Here is a 19879-nt window from a genome sequence, read left to right on the forward strand (position 1 = left end):
ACCATACACCAAATGGTGATTTAAATTAAATGGTTTTACTTGTCAGTTGGCCAGGCACATTTTTTATGAATTCTAACAATGCATGGTTGAGAGAACGGGATATGGCTTAGTATGAATATCAAATTGTGAAGGTTGAGATGTAATCATATAAGTATACATTCTTACATGCTCCGTATTTCAGAGTGTTTTCATTTACACCTGAGCAACTCATGATCCTGTGTTTCCTGTGTTTTAGAGTGGCTCAGTTCATAGTAAATCAGCTCCTAGAGGGCCACTGAAGATTTTAGATACAACCAGCTCCAAAACACCTGAGTGGAAGTTTCTAGTAATTGTGACGACTTTGATTAGCTGGATCAGATGTTTAATTAGGGTGGAACTTAACTCTGCAGGGCAGTGACCCTAGCAACTAGAGTTCACCGTAAATTAATGCATTTTTTAACTACTTGCAAATAATAATATATTTCAAAATATGCACACATTCACTCTTATATGTATGACTCAAATTGTAAATTGATTTATATGTTAATGTTTCCTGTTTAAATGTAAATCAGTAGAGTAATCACTTGAAATTACTGCTGGTTATTTTTATAGTTTTTAAACTGTTAAAAATAAATAATACCCAGTGAAAGGCTGAAATTGATATAAATGTTCAAATAACAATTTCTATTATATAAGAAGTATATGATGACTTAACTACATTTAGAAACGTAAATTAATACATTTACTCTGGTACACTTCCACAGACACAACAGTAACACAAAAGTTTGTTACTTTTGCGACTGAATCTACAGAAAATAACAGCTGGAAATACAAACTGCACAGGAGATAGTAATGTCAAACTAATGTCATGTGGACTGTTGTTGTATGTCTTTGTAGATTGTCTGGCTGTATGGTGACCGAGAAAGGCTTTCGTTATCTTTCTTCAGCTCTGAGTTCAAACCCCTCACACCTGAGAGAGCTGGATCTGAGCTACAATCATCCAGGAGATTCAGGAGTCAAGCTGCTCTCTGATAAACTCAACCATCCAAACTACAGACTGGATAAACTCAAGTATGTAGAGCAGGAAGAGTTTTGATTAAGCAACTCTAAAAACAGCATTACAACCTATACTTATTAAAAACCAGTTACACTTTATTTATTTCATACATTTACAACAGTTCCAGAGATGGTAAAAGTACCCACTTCCCGTACTCAAGTAGAAGTTCAGATACTTGTGTTAAAAAAATACTCTGGTAAAAGTAGAAGTACTGATTTAACTTCTTTACTCAAGTAAAAGTAACAAAGTACAGGCTTGGAAATTTACTTAAAGTATAAAAGTAAAAGTAGCCTTGCGAATGACAACCATTTTTATGCAAAGCTACCAGGACCACACAAATGTACTAGAGTGCAAGCTGAGAAACTTAAGTGGATTTGGAAAAAAGTTTCTTTATATGCAATTGCCTACATTGTAAATTGTCTGCCAATAGGCCTAAAACACATAGCCTATATGATTATTGTGACAGAGACTGTCTGGTACTCCAGGTTAATGAGATTCTGACTGAGTAGCAAGATATGAATTCAATTGTGAATTCAGTTGTGATTCTGTGAGAATTCACAGATCCAGTTTCTATTTTTTAATCTTCCCCTTAACATTTAAAGGAATGTTAAGGGGAAGCCATACCATGTTCTCATGCAGTGAAAAATACATTGCGGAGCAGAGAAGACAGTGGCAAGGCGCTGACAGACAGGACAGACCAGGTTATTTTTTTATATGAAACAAATTCTCACCTTTCAAATTTAGTCATTTTTTAAATAAATTTAAACAAATACCGTTTTGTGGCTCTTTAATGTGTCGTGACAGATCGCTGTAGAGCCTCAGTTAAAGCTGCTCGTGAACCGATCATCTCTTCCTTCTAGTTAATTTATAGCATCAAATAAACATGAATGAACATAAGAAGGAATGTTGTTTTTACGCGAAAAGACGTCAGTGCACTTCGTTTTTCAAGTTTAAATCCTCCAATTTTAGTCTACTAACTCTCCTGACTGCTTTGTCGGACAAAATGGCGGATTATGATTGGTCAGATCGCCTGTCAATCAAACTCCCTGCGAAGAGTTGATGACGCGAAAAATAATGACTCCACTGAAATTATTTGAAACTAAAGTAACGAGCCAATTTTGTAAAATGTAAGTAGTAGAAAGTACCGATATTCGTGTTAAAATGTAAGGAGTAAAAGTAAAAAGTCGGCACAAAAATAAATAGTAAAGTAAAAATATATGAAAAATCTACTTGAGTACAGTAACAAAGTATTTGTACTTCGTTACTTCCCATCTCTGATCAGTTCTTATTGAGAATTTACAGAGGTTCAACTCTAGTTATACTACAGGGCTTTTGAATGCTGCATTCTGATTGGTTATTTCCAGCAAACGCTCAGCTTAAGTAGTTTCAGGCAGGTCTTGACTGCATTACAGTTCCATAAGGTTAGGAGATGCATTATATGAATGCTAGGCTAAAGAGATGCGTCTTTAATCTAGATTTAAACATGGAGAGTGTGTCTGAGCCCCGAACATTATCAGGAAGGCTATTCCGGAGTTTAGGAAGATTAGTTAAATACACGGGAGCTAAACAATTTAGGGCCTTATAGGCCAGTAGCAATACTTTGCAATTGATACAGAACTTAATAGGTAACCAGTGTAGAGATAATACAATTGGTGTTGTTTGATCATATTTTCTTGACCTAGTAAGAACTTTAGTGACTGCATTTTGGACTAATTGTAGCTTGTTTATTAGCTTGTTTATTGAGGATGAAGGACAACCAGCTAGTTATGCATTACAGTAATCTAGTCTAGAGGTCATGAATGCATGAACTAACTTTTCTGCATCAGAAACAGATAGCATGTTCCAGAGCTTAGCAATGTTTCTGAGGTGGAAAAAGGCTGTTTTTGTAACATATGAAATATGATTTTCGAAAGATAAGTTGCTGTCTAATATAACACACAGGTCTTTAACTCTTCCGAGTCGCCGATCACGCCGGCGTGATCAAATCACATGACCAGTTTAAGACGTCGAAGCATAAAAACAAAGTCACGTTGAGCGCTGCTGTCCACTTCTGTCGAAAGTGCTGGTTTGAAACTCTTATTTTACTTTTTGTTTTGTGTTGATAGACCAAGTAAAAACAGAGATATGATAATTTAAACTTTATATAACATTTTTTTGAAAATATTGACGCGTTCGTAAAGGAACGCAAGATGGGATGCGACAGGCGTTGCATTTATTCTCATAACTTCGTCGGTTTTTGTCATAAAACAAAACGGAGAAAAATGTGTGAATCTACTGACTCTGCTCTTCAGGCTGCACATTTTAGGGAGTGGAGGAGGAGCCAACTGAGCAAAGAAGTGAAATTGAAAGGCGCCCGCGGGAGTCGGGAGATTGACGGAGTAGACAGAGAGACATATATATAGAAAGAGAGAGAGAGAGATATTATTGCTAGTTTTTGGAAAAGTTTGAATAGATTTTGAGAGTAGTTTAGGAGTAGTGTAGATAGTTTAGGTAGTTTAGGTAGTTTTTTGTGGAAGGAAAATGAAGCGAATGTCTTTGGTCTCATTGTTGACAGAAACTGTTTTGAGGAGTGGCACAGATAAATAAATAAAAACTCACCTGATTTTCGTTGTAAATAGTTGTATATAGTTTGATTTTGTGTTCATTTTACCTTTTGTATAGTATATTTGCACTTTTTAGGAACCCCTCTTACTCAAGGAAGGAAAGCCCTGTAATGTAGCTGTCTGTGTAATTGTACATGAAGTGTTTTGTAGAGTTTCTAAGCAAAAAAGAAAAGAAAAAAACGCCTATTGCCACACCTGCTTTTTGCTGTATATAGTTAGATTTTTTTTTTTTTTTTTTTGTATATTATTTTTTATTGAGGTTTTCAAACATCAAAAACAAAAAATAACAGACAAAAAGACCCTTCGAAAAACAAATCTGTGCAATGTGTAAAATGAATCAAAAGTACTATAAAAAGGAAGACGTACATAAAGCCAACCTCTATTACAGAGTGTAATCACAATAATTACAGAAAGTGATTATTACAGATCAGAAAAACATAAATAAATAATTTAATCCTTCTGGTTTGACAAAAAGGTAAAAACTGGTTCCCACATCTTATCAAATTTTGCAGGGTTCCCGGATAAAGAGTATCTAATTCTTTCAAGATGTAATGTAGAAGTGAGTCCAGTTAGCCAGTCAGAAAAAAGGGGTCTGGTATTTTTCTTCCACAAAAGCAAGATAACTTTCTTAGCTACAATCACACCATATTGAACAGGTAACCGTACCTTTGGCCTAAGAGCCTGCAATGAGTCTGACCAACCAAGAATTGCTATGAATGGGTCAGGAAGTAAAACACAATTATAGACTTTGGCAAAAAACTGAAAAATTTCTATCCAAAAACTCTGAATTTGTGCGCAGAACCAAAAAAGATGGGCCAAGGTACCCTCAGCAGCTTTACACTTATCGCATATAGGAGAGACAGAAGAATAGAATTTACTAAGCTTTGTTTTAGAGTAGTGAAGTCTATGTAATACCTTGTACTGAATAAGTTGGTGTCTTGAATTTATCGAAGAAGAATAAATAGATGAAAGACATCGGTCCCAAACAGTCTCAGAAACCTGAATCCCCAAATCTTCTTCCCAAGCCTTTTTCAAATGAAGAGAAGAAAAGTTTGTATTATCTTTAAACGCATTAACAAAAAGGGATATTATGCCCTTAGCATCAGGAGAGTTAGAAAATAAATCAAATATTTTACATTCTAATGGCAAAATTTCGAAGTGTGTAATATTTGTACGAACAAAGTTCCTGACTTGAAGATATCTGAAAAAGTGAAAAGAGGGAAGGTCAAATCTTTCGCTGAGCTGAGAGAAGGAAGGAAATGTATTATTAATATACAAATCTTTCATTATGAGAATTCCTTTACCTTGCCATTCCCTAAAAACATTATCTGAAAGTGAGGGTTTGAACGCATGATTATAACAGATAGGAGAAAACAGAGAAGTATTTGGTAGCTTAATTACCTTTCTGATCTGATACCATATTTTGATAGAATTTTTAAGGATTAAATTTGTTTTAGGAACTTCTTTACTAGACAAAGGTGCCGAAAAAAGCAGAGCAGAAAGAGATGAGTGGATGGCATTTTGTTCTATCGCTAGCCAAGAGGGGGTGTCTACTCGAACAATGCCTGGAAAAGAATCCCGCCAATACATTAATGTTCTACAGTTCGCTGCCCAGTAATAATGACGAAAGTTGGGCAAACCCAAACCCCCCAAGCATTTTGGTTTATACACGTGGGTTTTGGATATACGAGCGACTTTATAGCCCCAGATGAAAGGCATAATTATTGAGTCAAGAGTTCTGAAGAACGATTTGGGTAAAAAAAAGGGCAAATTTAGAAAAAGATACAAAAATCTAGGAAGGATCACCATTTTAATTGCATTAATGCGGCCGATCATTGAAATAGGGAGTGATCTCCATCTTTCTATGTCCTTCTTTAGGTTGTCTAGTAAAGCAAAAAAATTTAATTGAACTAAATCCTTTGGATTCTTAGGGACCACCACACCGAGATATTTTATCTTGTCTAAAGTGATTTTAAATGGCAGGCTCTTCATAAAAACTGGATCTATATTATCGCTGACAGGCATAAGTTCACTTTTTTGCCAATTAACAGAGTAACCAGAGAAGCTACTAAATGAGTTTAATAAACCCAACAGAGGGGGGACAGAGCGTTCAGGGTCCGAAAGGTACAAAAGAACATCGTCAGCATAAAGAGAAATGATATGATCAACCTGACCTATATTTAAGGGCGGAATCTGTGGATGAAGTCTAATGGCTATTGCCAAAGGTTCTATGGCAATGGCAAACAACAGGGGTGAAAGTGGACACCCCTGTCGAGTACCCCTATGCTATATAGTTAGATTTTATCTCAATTTTACCTTTTTTATGATGTATTTGCACTAATTGGGAACCCTCATACTCTGGGAATGCAAGGCCTTAAATATAGCTCTCTGTATAATTGTGTGCATAAACTTTTAAAAAGTGGCAAAGCTAAAAAGAGAAAAAAAAGCCTATGGCTACACTCGCTTTTTTTTTGTAAATCATATTTTTTTTTGTATATAGCTTGATTATATCTGAATTTTACCTGTATATGTTGACATTTACAACTTGTGTTTACATTTTAAACCTTTTAAAATGCTTCATTGAGCATGTTTGTGTTTTTTGTAGTAAAAAAACTAGAATTTTCTATTCGGATTTTGTGTTTTTTGTGTGATTTTGGGTCCAGTATGTTGATACAGTACATAAAAGTAAAAAAATAATTGTCTGTTCATATAGGTGATGTTGTGCTGAAAAAAACAATACCAAACATTGGTATGGTAAACATTTGTTTATGTCGCAAAATAAAAAAAATAAAAAGTACTCAAAAACGGCCAAAATAGCCCAAGACTCCGAAGAGTTAACTGTAGAGGATAAAATTACAGTATATCCTCCCAAATGCAAATTGTATTCTAAGAGATTCTGTGTACAGGTTTTGGTCCAATTACTAATACCTCAGTCGTAGCTGAATTTAATAGAAGAAAATTACAGGTCATCCAATATTTTATATCTTTAACCCTTTAGAACCTGAAGCTAAAATAGGTGTTTTTCACATAATTAGATTTTTTGACTGTAAAATTCTAAAACAATGTGCTTTTAGAATTTTAACTATCTTCATGTGCAAGGTGTCATCTTTTTCAGAAAAAGATAAGCTTTAACCTGTTAACCGTTGCCAGAGCGCGGGCGCACTGAAGCGGTTTTATTTATATGTGACCTGATCCAGCAAAATGAGTCACAGTGACCCAAATTTCAAAATTGAGATTTTGGTATTAATGGAAAGAGGAGACCATAAGCTTTCAAATGATATCCTAGTCAAAGTCATACATTGAATGGTTGTAAAGATATTAACATTTGAAATATGGTCGTCTGCCCTCTTTTTCCAACTGAAAACCTGAGAAAATCGCAAGTGAGAGAGGCAGATCGAGAGACAAGGAAACAGAACAAATAATGTTAGCCTATGCAATCATATCTTTGTGTAGGCTAGTTGACAATAACAGTGTAACATATTCATAACGGAGATACCAACAGTTAAATATTGGGTTAAAATAAATCAAACACATTGTAATGGATTCTCCTTGCAGATAAATACACTCACAGAATAATTGCACTCACTCACATCCATACACGATAAATACCACAGGGCTGTCACTTTCGCTGTCGCTGTCATCAGAGGATGACACGTCTCCAGATCCAAAACAATCACTGATAGCCTTAGCCACTCTTGCTGACCAGCAACAGAGCTTAGGGTAGAAGCCTCCAGTGAGTTCAACGCTTTTGGCGACTTTTTGGCGACTTTGCTCTCTTTTGACAGCGACATTTCTCAAATTAATAATATTTAATCTTTCTGAGGAGATCTGCTAGCTTGTTTACACAGAGCGTTGCGAGTCTGACAGGAGAATGGCTGGACCAATCGCGTGCCGGTCAGTCGAAACGGGGCTTCCCATTGACAAATGATCAGCGTTTGTGTACATTTCTAAGCTTTTTGATTGGTCCTATACAACGTGAAACACCATATTTGGAGAGCAGAGACAGTTTGAGGGGATTCCCGGGAAATGCTCAGAGGTGACGAGAGGATTTGAGAAAAGCATTTCGAGCGAATTTAGTAAAACTTTGTAAACTTTAATAGTCATTTAAATACCTTTACTCAATTATCTGGACTACGAAACATTAGGAGATTATTTTTGAATGTCTGTTCTTTGAGATTTAGCAAAAAAAAATTTTTTTACAAATCTATTATTTTCATTGTTTTTCCACATAATAGGCCCATATCTTAAAATGGAACGTTGCGACTTCCGACTCATTTCGCCAGATCGGGTCACATATATAGTTCAAAGTTACTATCAGATTTAATGTTATACCTTGACAAACTATACATCATTAAAAAGATATAAGACTCAAGTTTCAGAATTTGACCAGGAGTTATGAAATGAAAAAATGAGTCGATACCTTTGATATGAATTATGCGCGTCAACCGCTTTCATTCATAAAAAAACTCCCGTGCTGTCGTCATGACAGCGATACACAAAACAACGTCCTTCTAGGCTTTAGCTCAAAAATGTGCAGATTTGGAGAAATATTGATATATTCTCATAGGTTTACATCAGATTTCTATAGACAGGAATAATATTTATTGAATTTATACCCAAATGCGTCGATGTAATCATTATGAGCGTTTGCATACTCTGTTAATGTGTTTTCAATTCATACCAATAGCCTGAAGGCGCCCTCGCCGCCCTGTGCACAGTATTAGAACATGAAGAAGTGCCATAATCATGTGACAATCCAGGAAGCCTCGAACACACACACAGCTAAAAAGAGATCGCGCTGTAACTATGGCTGTAACATGCAGATACAGACATTTTGAAGACAATAAACATGTTTGCTATGATATTTGAGTTACCTGTGTTTTTCAATCCATGCCAGGTATTTCCATAATAATAGATTATATTTATAATGTAATGCTAATCTATATAGAATCGTTGTGCAGAACACTATCCAATAGTATATTTTCTGTCTGATTTTTTTATCTGAAGCCAAATTAGATCACAGAAAATTATTTAAAATACTCGATTTGCTTTATAAAGTAAGTTTATAAGCACAAACATGGTTTTAATCTCATAAATTGTCGTGTATTGATGGTGTGCTAAGCTAACATGCTAGCTAGCCCTAGGTGCACCTGCCACCTAGAAGTTATATTTTTATTATTTCTTGAATGCTTACTGAAATGTTTCTTTATTCAAGAAATGCATTTGATACAGTTTAAAATGTAAGGGTGAACTTTGAGAAAAGAAATTAGTGACTGAAACCATATGAATAGCCTGTGAATAGCCAGTCGTTAGTAACTATAATGCAGACAAAAGAAATGCATATTTACAGCCATAACCAGGCTGGAGAGGTGTGAATGTGTGCAGGGGGAGACTGAGACTGAATGGGGCTCGTTTGCACCACAAAACAATAAAGACAATATACTGGATATATGGTTAGAAGAAGACAATAAACATCAGTAGCATTTTAGCATCAAATCAAAATAAAGTCACATGACATGGTCTTGAAAAACATTTCACTAAATACAGAGTTTTGGACTTATTATCTTAAGATTTTAAACGTAAAATGTTTAGACATGTGGCATTAGCTGTAGTGCATTTCTAGATTGCTCCAGTGCCAACTTCAATTTTATTTTCATGAGGATATTTCATAAAAAATAATTTCTAATAACTTTACAAAACTTTGAAGCTATTTATAACAATTTTTGTCATTATGACAATAATTAATTCTACATTTACAATAAACTGCCAGGTGTCAGCTTTCAAATGAGATCATACTTGTGCTTTTAGTACAAAGGGTTCATGAACTGTATCTGTTTCAGTTTGGGTATGTCATTTCTTGGGATTTTTCAAAAGTGGGGTTGCAGCTTAACAGGTTAAACAAATTACAGTCATTGACCATTATTGTGTGTGGTGAGTTTGTAAATAGAATTTAAATAGACAAAAATAAAAAAACGAGAATAAATTTACTGATTTTTATTTAGAAAAAAAAAAACAGAAAAAATCATAAACGAAAGAAACTAACATTTTAAAGTTGAAAAATGAACTATAATACATATATACAAGTCTTTTTTGTGACATTGGGTTGCACAGTTTTCATTTAGGACATTTTTTTTTCATACACGCACACATACAAATGCACGCATTCATAGGTGCGCACACATACACATGCATGCACTACATGCTTCGATACTGTACGTGAAAGAGTAACTTCCATTAAAATCATCCCAAACCCCTCTTCTGCTGTCTAACACTTCTTTCGCCATGTATTTGTTCGTTTCTTTTATTATTTTATGCAATCCAAAACACTCTAACATGTCGTGCGTTGTGCATCATATCTCTCTGTTCAAATCCTTCCTTCCTGCGCTGCTGTCATTTGCAGACGGACAGTGCAAATATGTTAGTGCAAATTGCTTCCAGTTAAAACAGCTCAAACATGTATTTTAGTCTGTGAAACTGGGGGATAACATTTTAATGCTAAAGTCTGATTACACTGTATTCAGCATAAACTCTGCTACAATACTATGTGGGCAGCATCTATGTAAAAATGTGTAGTTTAGAAAATTGTTTATGAGGGTTTAAAAAGAGGTCTTATTGAAATAAGACCATAAAACCAATACTGTATATTTGTTCACAAGACTTTTGAGAACTGGATCTTATATCCTAGAGTTTTTGCTTCAAAACAATGTGAAAATCATCATGCCCATTCATTCACATAATACAATATATTGATTTAAAATTGTAAGACATGTTAGAAAGGCCATATGTGAGGAGGCATGACTGATCATGATATTGATGTGCCTAATGGGCCTATCAAGCTGAATGGAACAGTAAGGGAACTAGAAGAAAGAATGTGAGGAGATTAAAAGAATGTTTTTTTTATTGTTTGTGTGTTTTATTTTATAGAACACAACATAATCCAAATATATATAACGAAGGACAAAAAGGCAAATTATTGAGCACACTGATCTAAACACAGAAACTTGAACAGTTACACACCTTTGTACCATTCCTGAAACAGACCCTGTTCAACATACCTGGCGTTTCCAAATGTGCTTTTTTTTTTTTTTGCCATTCACTGATGAAAAAAGTGCCCTGCCATCAGTGATGGAGCCTATTTTACCATTTTCGTGTAGAATATCAGTCCAGTGTAGCCGGACTGATATTCTCCCTTGCTCAGAAAATCTAATTATACCTCACAGAAATAATGTAACTAATGACGTTCCAGGAAATGCCATATATGGTGTAGCAAATTAGCTCTATGAAATATTAATACTCAATAATAACTTGTTATAATTGTTTATGAATATTTGGATCAGTTAATATAATTAACTTAATGTTGTAAATTAATATTACAATCAATTAACCTGTTTGTCCCGTGAACACTCAGGATTAATTGTTTATTAATTCTAAGAAATGTACATTTCCGGGGCATGGGAAATGTCTTTCTTACTTTACAGTACTACTAAGAGCAAGTAGTCAAAATCTATGATTACAGACTCCAGATATGAGCTTGAGTCATAGACAACTTTACGTGTGACATGAACAAGACTTTATTAATTAGACTAAACATTTAAACTACTCTACCATACACATACATATAGTACATGCATACAGTTTACCAAGGGACAGAGAGCTGAAGCAGAGGACAGGAAAGCAAGAAGTTATAGCATTGTTTGAAATTCAGCAGATCAACAGCCTTGAGCAAACCATCAGTTTAGTTCTAACACGCCCTTCTTTAAAAAGGGGTAAGGATACTTAATGTATCAAATAATGAGACTAAATTCGATACTTGCATGTCTCACCCATTTGAATTAAACTGTCCTGATGCAATTTGTTGAGGCTCCAGTTGATCTTTGCTGATGTGGTCTTGATGAGAGAGAGAACGGGAATCAGAGGATCTTTGTTGAATGGAAAGACAAGGCCGCAGCCTGGCACAAGCTTGGGGATCCTTAGAAACGTCTAGTTCAGCATCATCTCCGACCCGCCGTCAGACCTTCACCGCGTGGTCGAACCTCAGCTTTCTACGGGCCGGAGTGCCCTTAGAACGAGTTTCCAGGCATGTTGTTGTCTCAACACATGACTTCAACACGAGCTGGTGTGCCATGTGCAATGGACATGCTGTTGCGGGCTCCTGGACAGTACCCCAGCGCCTTTGGCATGTCAATTGCCTCGAGTTGCTGGCGGTACGTTTGGCTCTGCACCACTTCCGTGTGTTGCTCAAGAACCAACACGTACTTGTCCGTTCAGACAATACCGCAACAGTAGCGCAATACCGCGACAGACCCTGTGCAAGATCAGGGAGGACGAGGAGCAGGTCATTTTGGTTGCGCCTCAATGGCCCACCTGGACCTGGTTCTCCAAACTTATACTCCTTGCGACAGCACCTCCCTTTTTTTTCCCTGACGCCTCCCAATTCCTCTGAGGAAAGACTTCCTTTCTCAGAGACGGGGCACCCTATGGCACCCTCGTCCCGATCTGTGGAACCTCCATGTGTGGCTGGGCAGGTTTGAGTACCCTATAACCAGCAGTGGTGGCTACCATCACTTTCGTCCACGAGACATGCCAACGCGTTGAAGTGGAACCTCTTCGTCACCTGGTGCTCTTCTCGCCGAGAAGACCCCAGAAAATGCCCGATCAGTGTTGTGCTTTCCTTCCTGCAAGATGGGTTGGAGCGAAGGCTGTCTCCCTTTACCCGCTATCGCTGCACATCACGACGCAGTCGAAGGTAAGTCCGAAGACTAAATCCTCCTCGCCATCCTCTCATACCCTCTTGAGACCTCTCAGTGGTTCTGTCCACCCTGAAGAGTGCTTCTTTTGTGCCTTTGCAATCAGTGGAGCTTAAGTTCCTGTCAATGAAGACTCCTGGTTGTATTGGTCTCCATCAAGAGGGTAGAGGACCTGCAGGCATTTTCGATTGACGAAACGTGCCTGGAAGTCGGGCCGGCCTATTCTCACGTGATCCTGAGACCCCGGTCTGGATATGTGCCCAAAGTTCCCACCACTCCCTTTAGAGACCAGGTGGTGAACCTGCAAGCGCTGCCCTCGTCGGAGGCAGACCCAGCCTTGGCACTGCTCTGTCCAATACGCACCCTCCGTGCTTACGTAGACAGAACGCAGTGTTTCAGGACCTATGACCAGCTCTTTTTCTGTTATGGTGGGAAGCTGAAGGGAAAGGCTCTCTCCAAGTAAAGGTTGTCTCACTGGATAGTGGACGCCATTGCTTTGGCATACCAGCAGCAAGGTCGACCATGCCCCCGTGGTGTGACGGCCCAAACCACCTGGAGTGTGGCCAGAGATGTATAGTAACGAAGTAGAACTACTTCACTACTGTACTTAAGTACTAAAAGGCTGTATCTGTACTTTTCTAGAGTATTATTTTTTTCTCCTACTTCCACTTTTAGTACATATTTTCGGCGAGTGTAATACTTTTACTCCGATCAAACCCACATTATCACTGCCAGAGCGGTAGATGGCTCTGTCACCAGGTTTGATGAAGCTAGCCCAGCGAATCAAACGATCAAGAAGACTGCGCGTGCTCCCGTTCTGCCTTTCGCTCTGCTGCCTGCCTCCACTGAGAACACTTGAGCTTTGTTCATTTGTTTTGAGATGGAAGAACCAGAACTTCAAGTGATCGTGGCGGTGAGGGTGAGGGTGAGGAAGGAGACCACTCCTGGCCCTACTAGTCCATGTTTTCATTTGTCGGAGTGAAAGACAATTCAAATAGATTGAAGTGCGTAACTGTTAGCTGTCATGAGGACGCCGATGCACTGAATCGTTCCTTGTTTAAATAGTTTAAAGTTAGGCTACTATTATATGTAATGTTATTACCTTGACAAACTATACATCATTAAAATGATATAAGACTCAAGTTTCAGTATTTGAGCACTATTTTATTCTAAGAAACTTATAGGGACAGTTATGTCTTAATTTATGTCAGTTATATATATCAGGAAAAAATAGTCGATACCTTTAATATGAATTATGAGCGTCAGCCGCACCCATTCAGAAAAAAAAACAAAAAAAAACTCATGTGCGGTCGTCATGAAAGCGCTTGGCCAAACAACGTCCCTCAGGGCTTTTAGCTAAAAAATGTGCAGATTTTGATAAATTGATAGATTTCATAGGTTTACGTTAGATTTCTATAGAGAGGAATAATATTTATTTAAATTATTATAACCAAAATGGGCCGATGTAATCATTATGAGCGCTGGATACTCTGATGTAGCCTACTGTGTTTTCAGTCCATAGCAGAGCTGCAGGCTGGGTGACACCTAACACATTTGCGAGATTCTACAATATCCGAGTGGAGCCAGTGTCCTCTTACCCAGGGGGCAAAACACCTGTTTTTTAGGAAATCAGACATGGGCTGCTGTAAAAGGTTCATCATAGATTTATGATGGATAGATGTACTTTTATGATGGATAGATACGCTTTTATGATGGACAGATGCACTTTTATGATGGACAGATGCACTTTGATGAAAAATATACCCATTGACTGTCATTATAAAGCTTGGAAGAGCCACGACACTTTTTAATATAACTCTGATTGTATTCTTCTGAAAGAAGAAAGTAATATACACCTAGGATGACGTCAGGGTGAGTAAATCATGGGCTAATTTTCCTTTTTGGGTGAACTATCCCTAGGACCATAGACATAAAATACAAATAGGACTACCAAATTGCCTATCACAGTTTTTGGCAAGTAAATCACGTGATGTGTGACACATCCTATTGACCCTGTTCACATTTCTGGGTTTCTCAGAAGTGTAAGGCATCATAGTTGGGTTAACTTCTATAGCAGTGAATGAAAGACTACATTAAATATATATTTTTGTGTTCCAATTTGCTCAAATAGCAAAAGAAAAACGCCACAACAGTGTTTTCACAACTTTCAAAAAGAGTAAGAAAATAGATAATGGCAATCGGAAGAGAGAAAGTTGTCAACTTTGTCACAGCCGCGCTATTAGAAACACCCTCACAGCAGCGTTAACTAGTTTTTGTGTAAATAATACAAATATAGTGTTATATGCGTAATTATATTTTATTATGACAGTATGTGAAATGGTATGAGTATGGGAAAAGAATGCCACCGATTACAAATGGAATGTTCAATATTTTTTTCTTTTTTTTTTGCCTACCTATGAATTAAGAGGCATTGCTAACTCTTACATTCTAATAACATGTACAATCAAGGCATCAGATGAAAGCTTATCTTCCACTCTTTCTAAAGGTGTGCTCAGTTTGTTTCTAGCATAAAGTATCAGGGAGATATGGCTCACGATTCATGAATATAATTAAACCGTTTTAGCATGTTTGGGTGATTCTGGGAGTTAAAGCCGAATTTGAGGTAGCATTGTTTTGACCCTAATTACAAGTTTCCAGCAGCTTGTTGACCGGGTTGGCCACCCAGGTTGTGATCCTCAGACATCATAGATTTCATTTTTATATGACAACCTTTTACAGCAGCCCATGTCTGCTAAACCCCCTTTGCCCCCTGGGTATCTTGTGTACTAGCTTTAACTAGCCGGTACTAGGATCTGCTCAGGTGTCTTCGCTTGCTCGCCATTCCACTCCTCGGACTGGATACGTGCGATATTCTCCTCAGGTGAGCTACCCCCAGTGTTTCCCCATATGCAGTCCGCTCGTGGGTCATATGTGTATTCTGTAAGTAAAATAATATACTTTATTGTTATGAAAATAGCTTTGAAGAACAATGATACACAAAATGTCACAGTTGAGTGTTTATTGTCTTCATGTTTTATCATTCATAACATCTCTATCAGCATTTACTCGGCCGCAGCGATGGCTGGATCTCTTTGAGCATTTAAGGGATTTCCTGGAACGTCATAAGTTATTACTTCTATGAGTCCGTTGTGTTCATTCTGCATTAGGACCGTCTGGCTTTAGTATGAATGAAACAGCGCTACATAATGGTCACACCGGCCTTGCAGGGGATAAAACGTCACGCCATGCTACTATCTTGACTATCTTGTCTCTTTGAATTTAAATCTAGATTTATTCACATAACCCTATCCCATGAAAACACACTTGCCCAAAAAACGCCCATGTCAACCGTTATTACCTCAAAAAACAGAACAAAAAACGGACTGTCTAAAGTGGCTAGTCGGCTGTTAAAACCGATTATCTTTTAAACAGCAGCGAGTAATAAACTCAGAATCAGATTAACAAATGAAATGGCTGTAATTTAATTCCAATTAATTAATTAATTCACTACCATTTCAATGATTCTCACAAATGACCTCTGAATTTTAAAGAGCTTTCCTGTTACTGGTTGAATCTGGTATGACAGCTCATTAGCCATGCAAAGTTCCAGCAGTCTCATTCGTTAGAATGAATCACTTGATGAAGAGCTGATGATGTCATCTAGTGTTTGTGAGGCAAAGAGGCTACTCTCCCAGGGAATCACAATAAGAAAAACTGTGTGTGTGTGTGTGTGTGTGTGTGTGTGTGTGTGTGTGTGTGTGTGTGTGTGTGTGTGTGTGTGTGTGTGTGTGTGTGTGTGTGTGTTTACTAATTAACTGTGACACTGTGTTTTTTAGTGTGGATCATGGAGGAGAGATCAGGATTGCAGCAGGAGTACACAAATGTACGTACACACACACACACACACACACACACACACACACACACACACACACACAGAGTCTCTCTCACAAACACTTACACTCTCTCTCACACACACAAACTTACACTCACTCTCTCTCTCTCTCTCTCTCACACACACACACACACACACACACTAACTTACACTCACTCTCTCTCACATGCACGCACGCACACACACACACACACACACACACACACACACACACACACACACACACACACACACACACACTCTCTCTCTTTCTCTCTCTCTCTCTAACACACACTCTCTCACACACACACACACACACACACACACACACACACACACACACACACACACACACACACACACACACACACACACTCACCCACTCTCTTTCTCTCACTCACTCACACACACACACACACACACACACACACTCTCACTCTCTCTCTCTCTCACACACACACACACACACACACACACACACACACACACACACACACACACACACACACACACACACACACACACACACACACACACGCACTCACTCACTACAGATCAGAGGAGATTTTGTAGAAGATTTTGTAAAAAATCAACTGGTCAAATCTGAATTTAACACTTAAGATAGAAAGTTTCTATAATAAACCCCTGATGTGTTTTCTCTCCATCAGATTCCTATCAGTTCACTCTGGATCTGAACACAGTGAATAAACTCCTCTGTCTGTCTGAGAGGAACAGAGTGATTAAACTCACTGACGCAGAGTTTCAGTGGTATTCTAATCATCCAGACAGATTTGATCATTATCCTCAGGTGTTGTGTAGAGAGAGTGTGTGTGGACGCTGTTACTGGGAGATTGAGTGGAGTGGTGAATATGTAGTAATATCAGTGTCATATAAGAGCATCAGCAGGAAGGGATGGGGTCATGAGTGTTTGTTTGGAGCTAATGATCAGTCCTGGAGTTTGATCTGCTCTCAATCCAGATACTCATTAATACACAACAGCATAGAGACTCAATTCCCAGTAAAGTCCATCATCAACAGAATAGGAGTGTGTAGAGTAGGAGTGTATGTGGATCACAGTGCAGGAACTCTGGCCTTCTACAGCGTCTCTGACACAATGAGCCTCATCCACACAGTCCAGACCACATTCACTCAGCCCCTCTATCCTGGGTTTGGTGTTTATAAAACTGCAACATCAGTGAAACTGTGTTGATGAATCAGAACAGACTGACATTATAAATCAGTAACAGTGAGGTGTTACAAGGTGCGTTCCATTCGACCGTAAGAGGACAGCGAAGTGGATTTCACAGGGTATTCCGCCATATTAAGGGAGATTCCAATCCGAAGGCAGCGAACATGTTCAGTTCGAAGGGCACTAGGGAATAAGGGAACATCGATACACCACTTCACAGGAAGTGGAGAGTGATGATCACCCAACTGGCATTGTACACCACGTCACCACCAGTCAGAACGGTCATAAATAACAATTTGTTTTTCTTTACTTTACTTTACTTTACCTCAGGATTGTTTACTATACGGCTGTGCGCGGGAAGAAGGCGCTATTCAATTATATGACCATTGATTAAAAACACATATACACATAGTTAACCAAATAAAAGTTTATTTTCATATTGCATGACAGTTACAGCAGAGCTTCAATTCTGTTAATAGTCAAGTAATGGCAGCAATAGTCAATTAAGTGTATAATAAACATACATTTTTCATTAGATTTATAGTACTTAATGTTTTTTTTTTATTGTATAGTGTATATTTTTTAAATGTGATAGTAAATTAAATTAAAATATTAATGTAGGCCTAAAACTATTTATGTTTCTGCGCAACCCCGTCGTTGACTTTCTTTGATGACGTTTGCAGGGCGTCCCAAATGAGTGGTTAGTGTCAGCGAAGTCCACTTCAACTGATATACCGTGCTCAGGGAGTAGTGAACTCTTGTGTAGGGACCCTGTCGAATGGAACGCACTTCCACGTCTATTATTCCATGTCTAAAATAACGTCTATTATTTTCTCTTCATTACATTACAGTTTTTTCCAATTGCTAACACACAATTTTGTTAACTGGGCTGCAAAATACTTAACACAATTCACAAAACCACACACCCAAACTGCAAAATACCCAATATATCAAAAATGAAGCACTGCAACCAAAACTACATGTAGCATTATCAAAATCAAAAATTTTGCAAGAAATGGCACACACTTCATTCATATTACCAGATTTTTTGTCTAACCAACTACACACTGTTGGGCATAATGAAAAGCACTCTCATGTTTAGTATGCTATGCCATAAAATAGTTCAAATTATAGAAAATTCTTCAGATTGTTCACATGCACAGAAATATTTGCAGAGACACACACATGCTATTTTAAATTTTTTTTTACCAAACAAGTCAGTGCAACATATGCACAGCAAATATATTTACATTGGACTGAACAAAAACAGTAAACTGAAAAAGATTGAAGTGTTAACAATTAACTATTGAGGTGTTTTGGCCAGGTCCACATGCACATGAATTGGCCAATCATCTCGTGCAGTGTCATTTTGAGTGGCAGTGTTTTGAAATGGCAAACATGTGACTTTATGTCAGATTGTTGCAGAGAACCGTGTTCAGTGCATTTAAAAAGTGCCATTTTGAATTGCAAAATCTGTGTAAGCTGAAAATGTGTTTAGACTTTTGGAGACTTGAGAAGAGGTTTTGCTCTCTGTTTCAGTTTAAATAACTGTGCTGTGCATGTCATTTTAGTGTGTTAGCAATTGGAAAAAACTGTAATATTAAAGCTGAACTTCTGTCAGTGAAATAGCATGTCAGAATAAATGTGTGTAATGAATCCTCATATAGACAGAAAGATCAGTGTGTGTTTGTGAGTCACGATGAGTGACGGTGTGTATCTGTGCTTTTTTCAAACTTTATTTGTGTTGATGGAAATCAGTCATTCAGTTCTTACTGTAGTGTCACAAAATTACCAGTAAAATGTATCTATAAAACATGTTGTTTGTTGTAAAATTGATAAATGTCAATTTATTAATAAATGTGAAATCTCAAGTTCAAGTTTAAGTTGAGCTTTATTGTCATTCCGCTACATGTGGGGACATATGGTGCTACATAAATACAGACATACAACAGTGAGTAAAAACAAAACAAAAAAAACACTATATACCTATACACAACTAACCTACTTACAGATTTTAACTATAAGTATACTATATATAAATATTTACCTTACACAAACTAAAATAAAAAAATTAACTATTCAAATGCTTCACATAAATACTGTACATGTGCAAAGAGAAACATTTTGAGTCAAGCAGCTGGTTCTCCATCTACGGAGATGGCGATCGTCAACTTCATCTTTGCAGCGACACTGACACAGAAAACACTAGTTTATTAATAAAAATCAATGCAATGCACGGGATTTACAAATGCACATCTTGCTTGTTGCACGCACACATATGTCAAAATAACGAGATATTATATTGAAATAACATTATTAATAATAATAAATATTTAAGAATATTTGATTGAATGCTGAATGTTGTGCTTATTCAATTTAATACAATTAAAACTTTAATTGTGATAATTAAATATTAAATATTGAGTGGCC

At 37.4% G+C, this 19879-nt stretch overlaps 1 protein-coding gene across 1 annotated transcript in view; it reads left to right on the top strand.

The window, feature by feature from the left end:
* Window positions 1–19318, top strand: part of LOC308689671 (NLR family CARD domain-containing protein 3-like) — a 61314-nt gene extending 41996 nt beyond the window's left edge. Inside the window, exons 7-9 of the mRNA XM_081363505.1 lie at window positions 877–1050; window positions 16223–16269; window positions 16929–19318. Of these exons, the coding sequence (XP_081219631.1) occupies window positions 877–1050; window positions 16223–16269; window positions 16929–17470 (763 nt within the window). The 3' untranslated portion in view covers window positions 17471–19318. The remainder of the gene's footprint in view (window positions 1–876; window positions 1051–16222; window positions 16270–16928) is intronic.
* Window positions 19319–19879: the final 561 nt, after the last annotated feature.

Source organism: Scardinius erythrophthalmus, assembly GCF_964197995.2.
Source record: "Scardinius erythrophthalmus genome assembly, chromosome: 4".
Lineage (NCBI taxonomy): Eukaryota > Metazoa > Chordata > Actinopteri > Cypriniformes > Leuciscidae > Scardinius > Scardinius erythrophthalmus.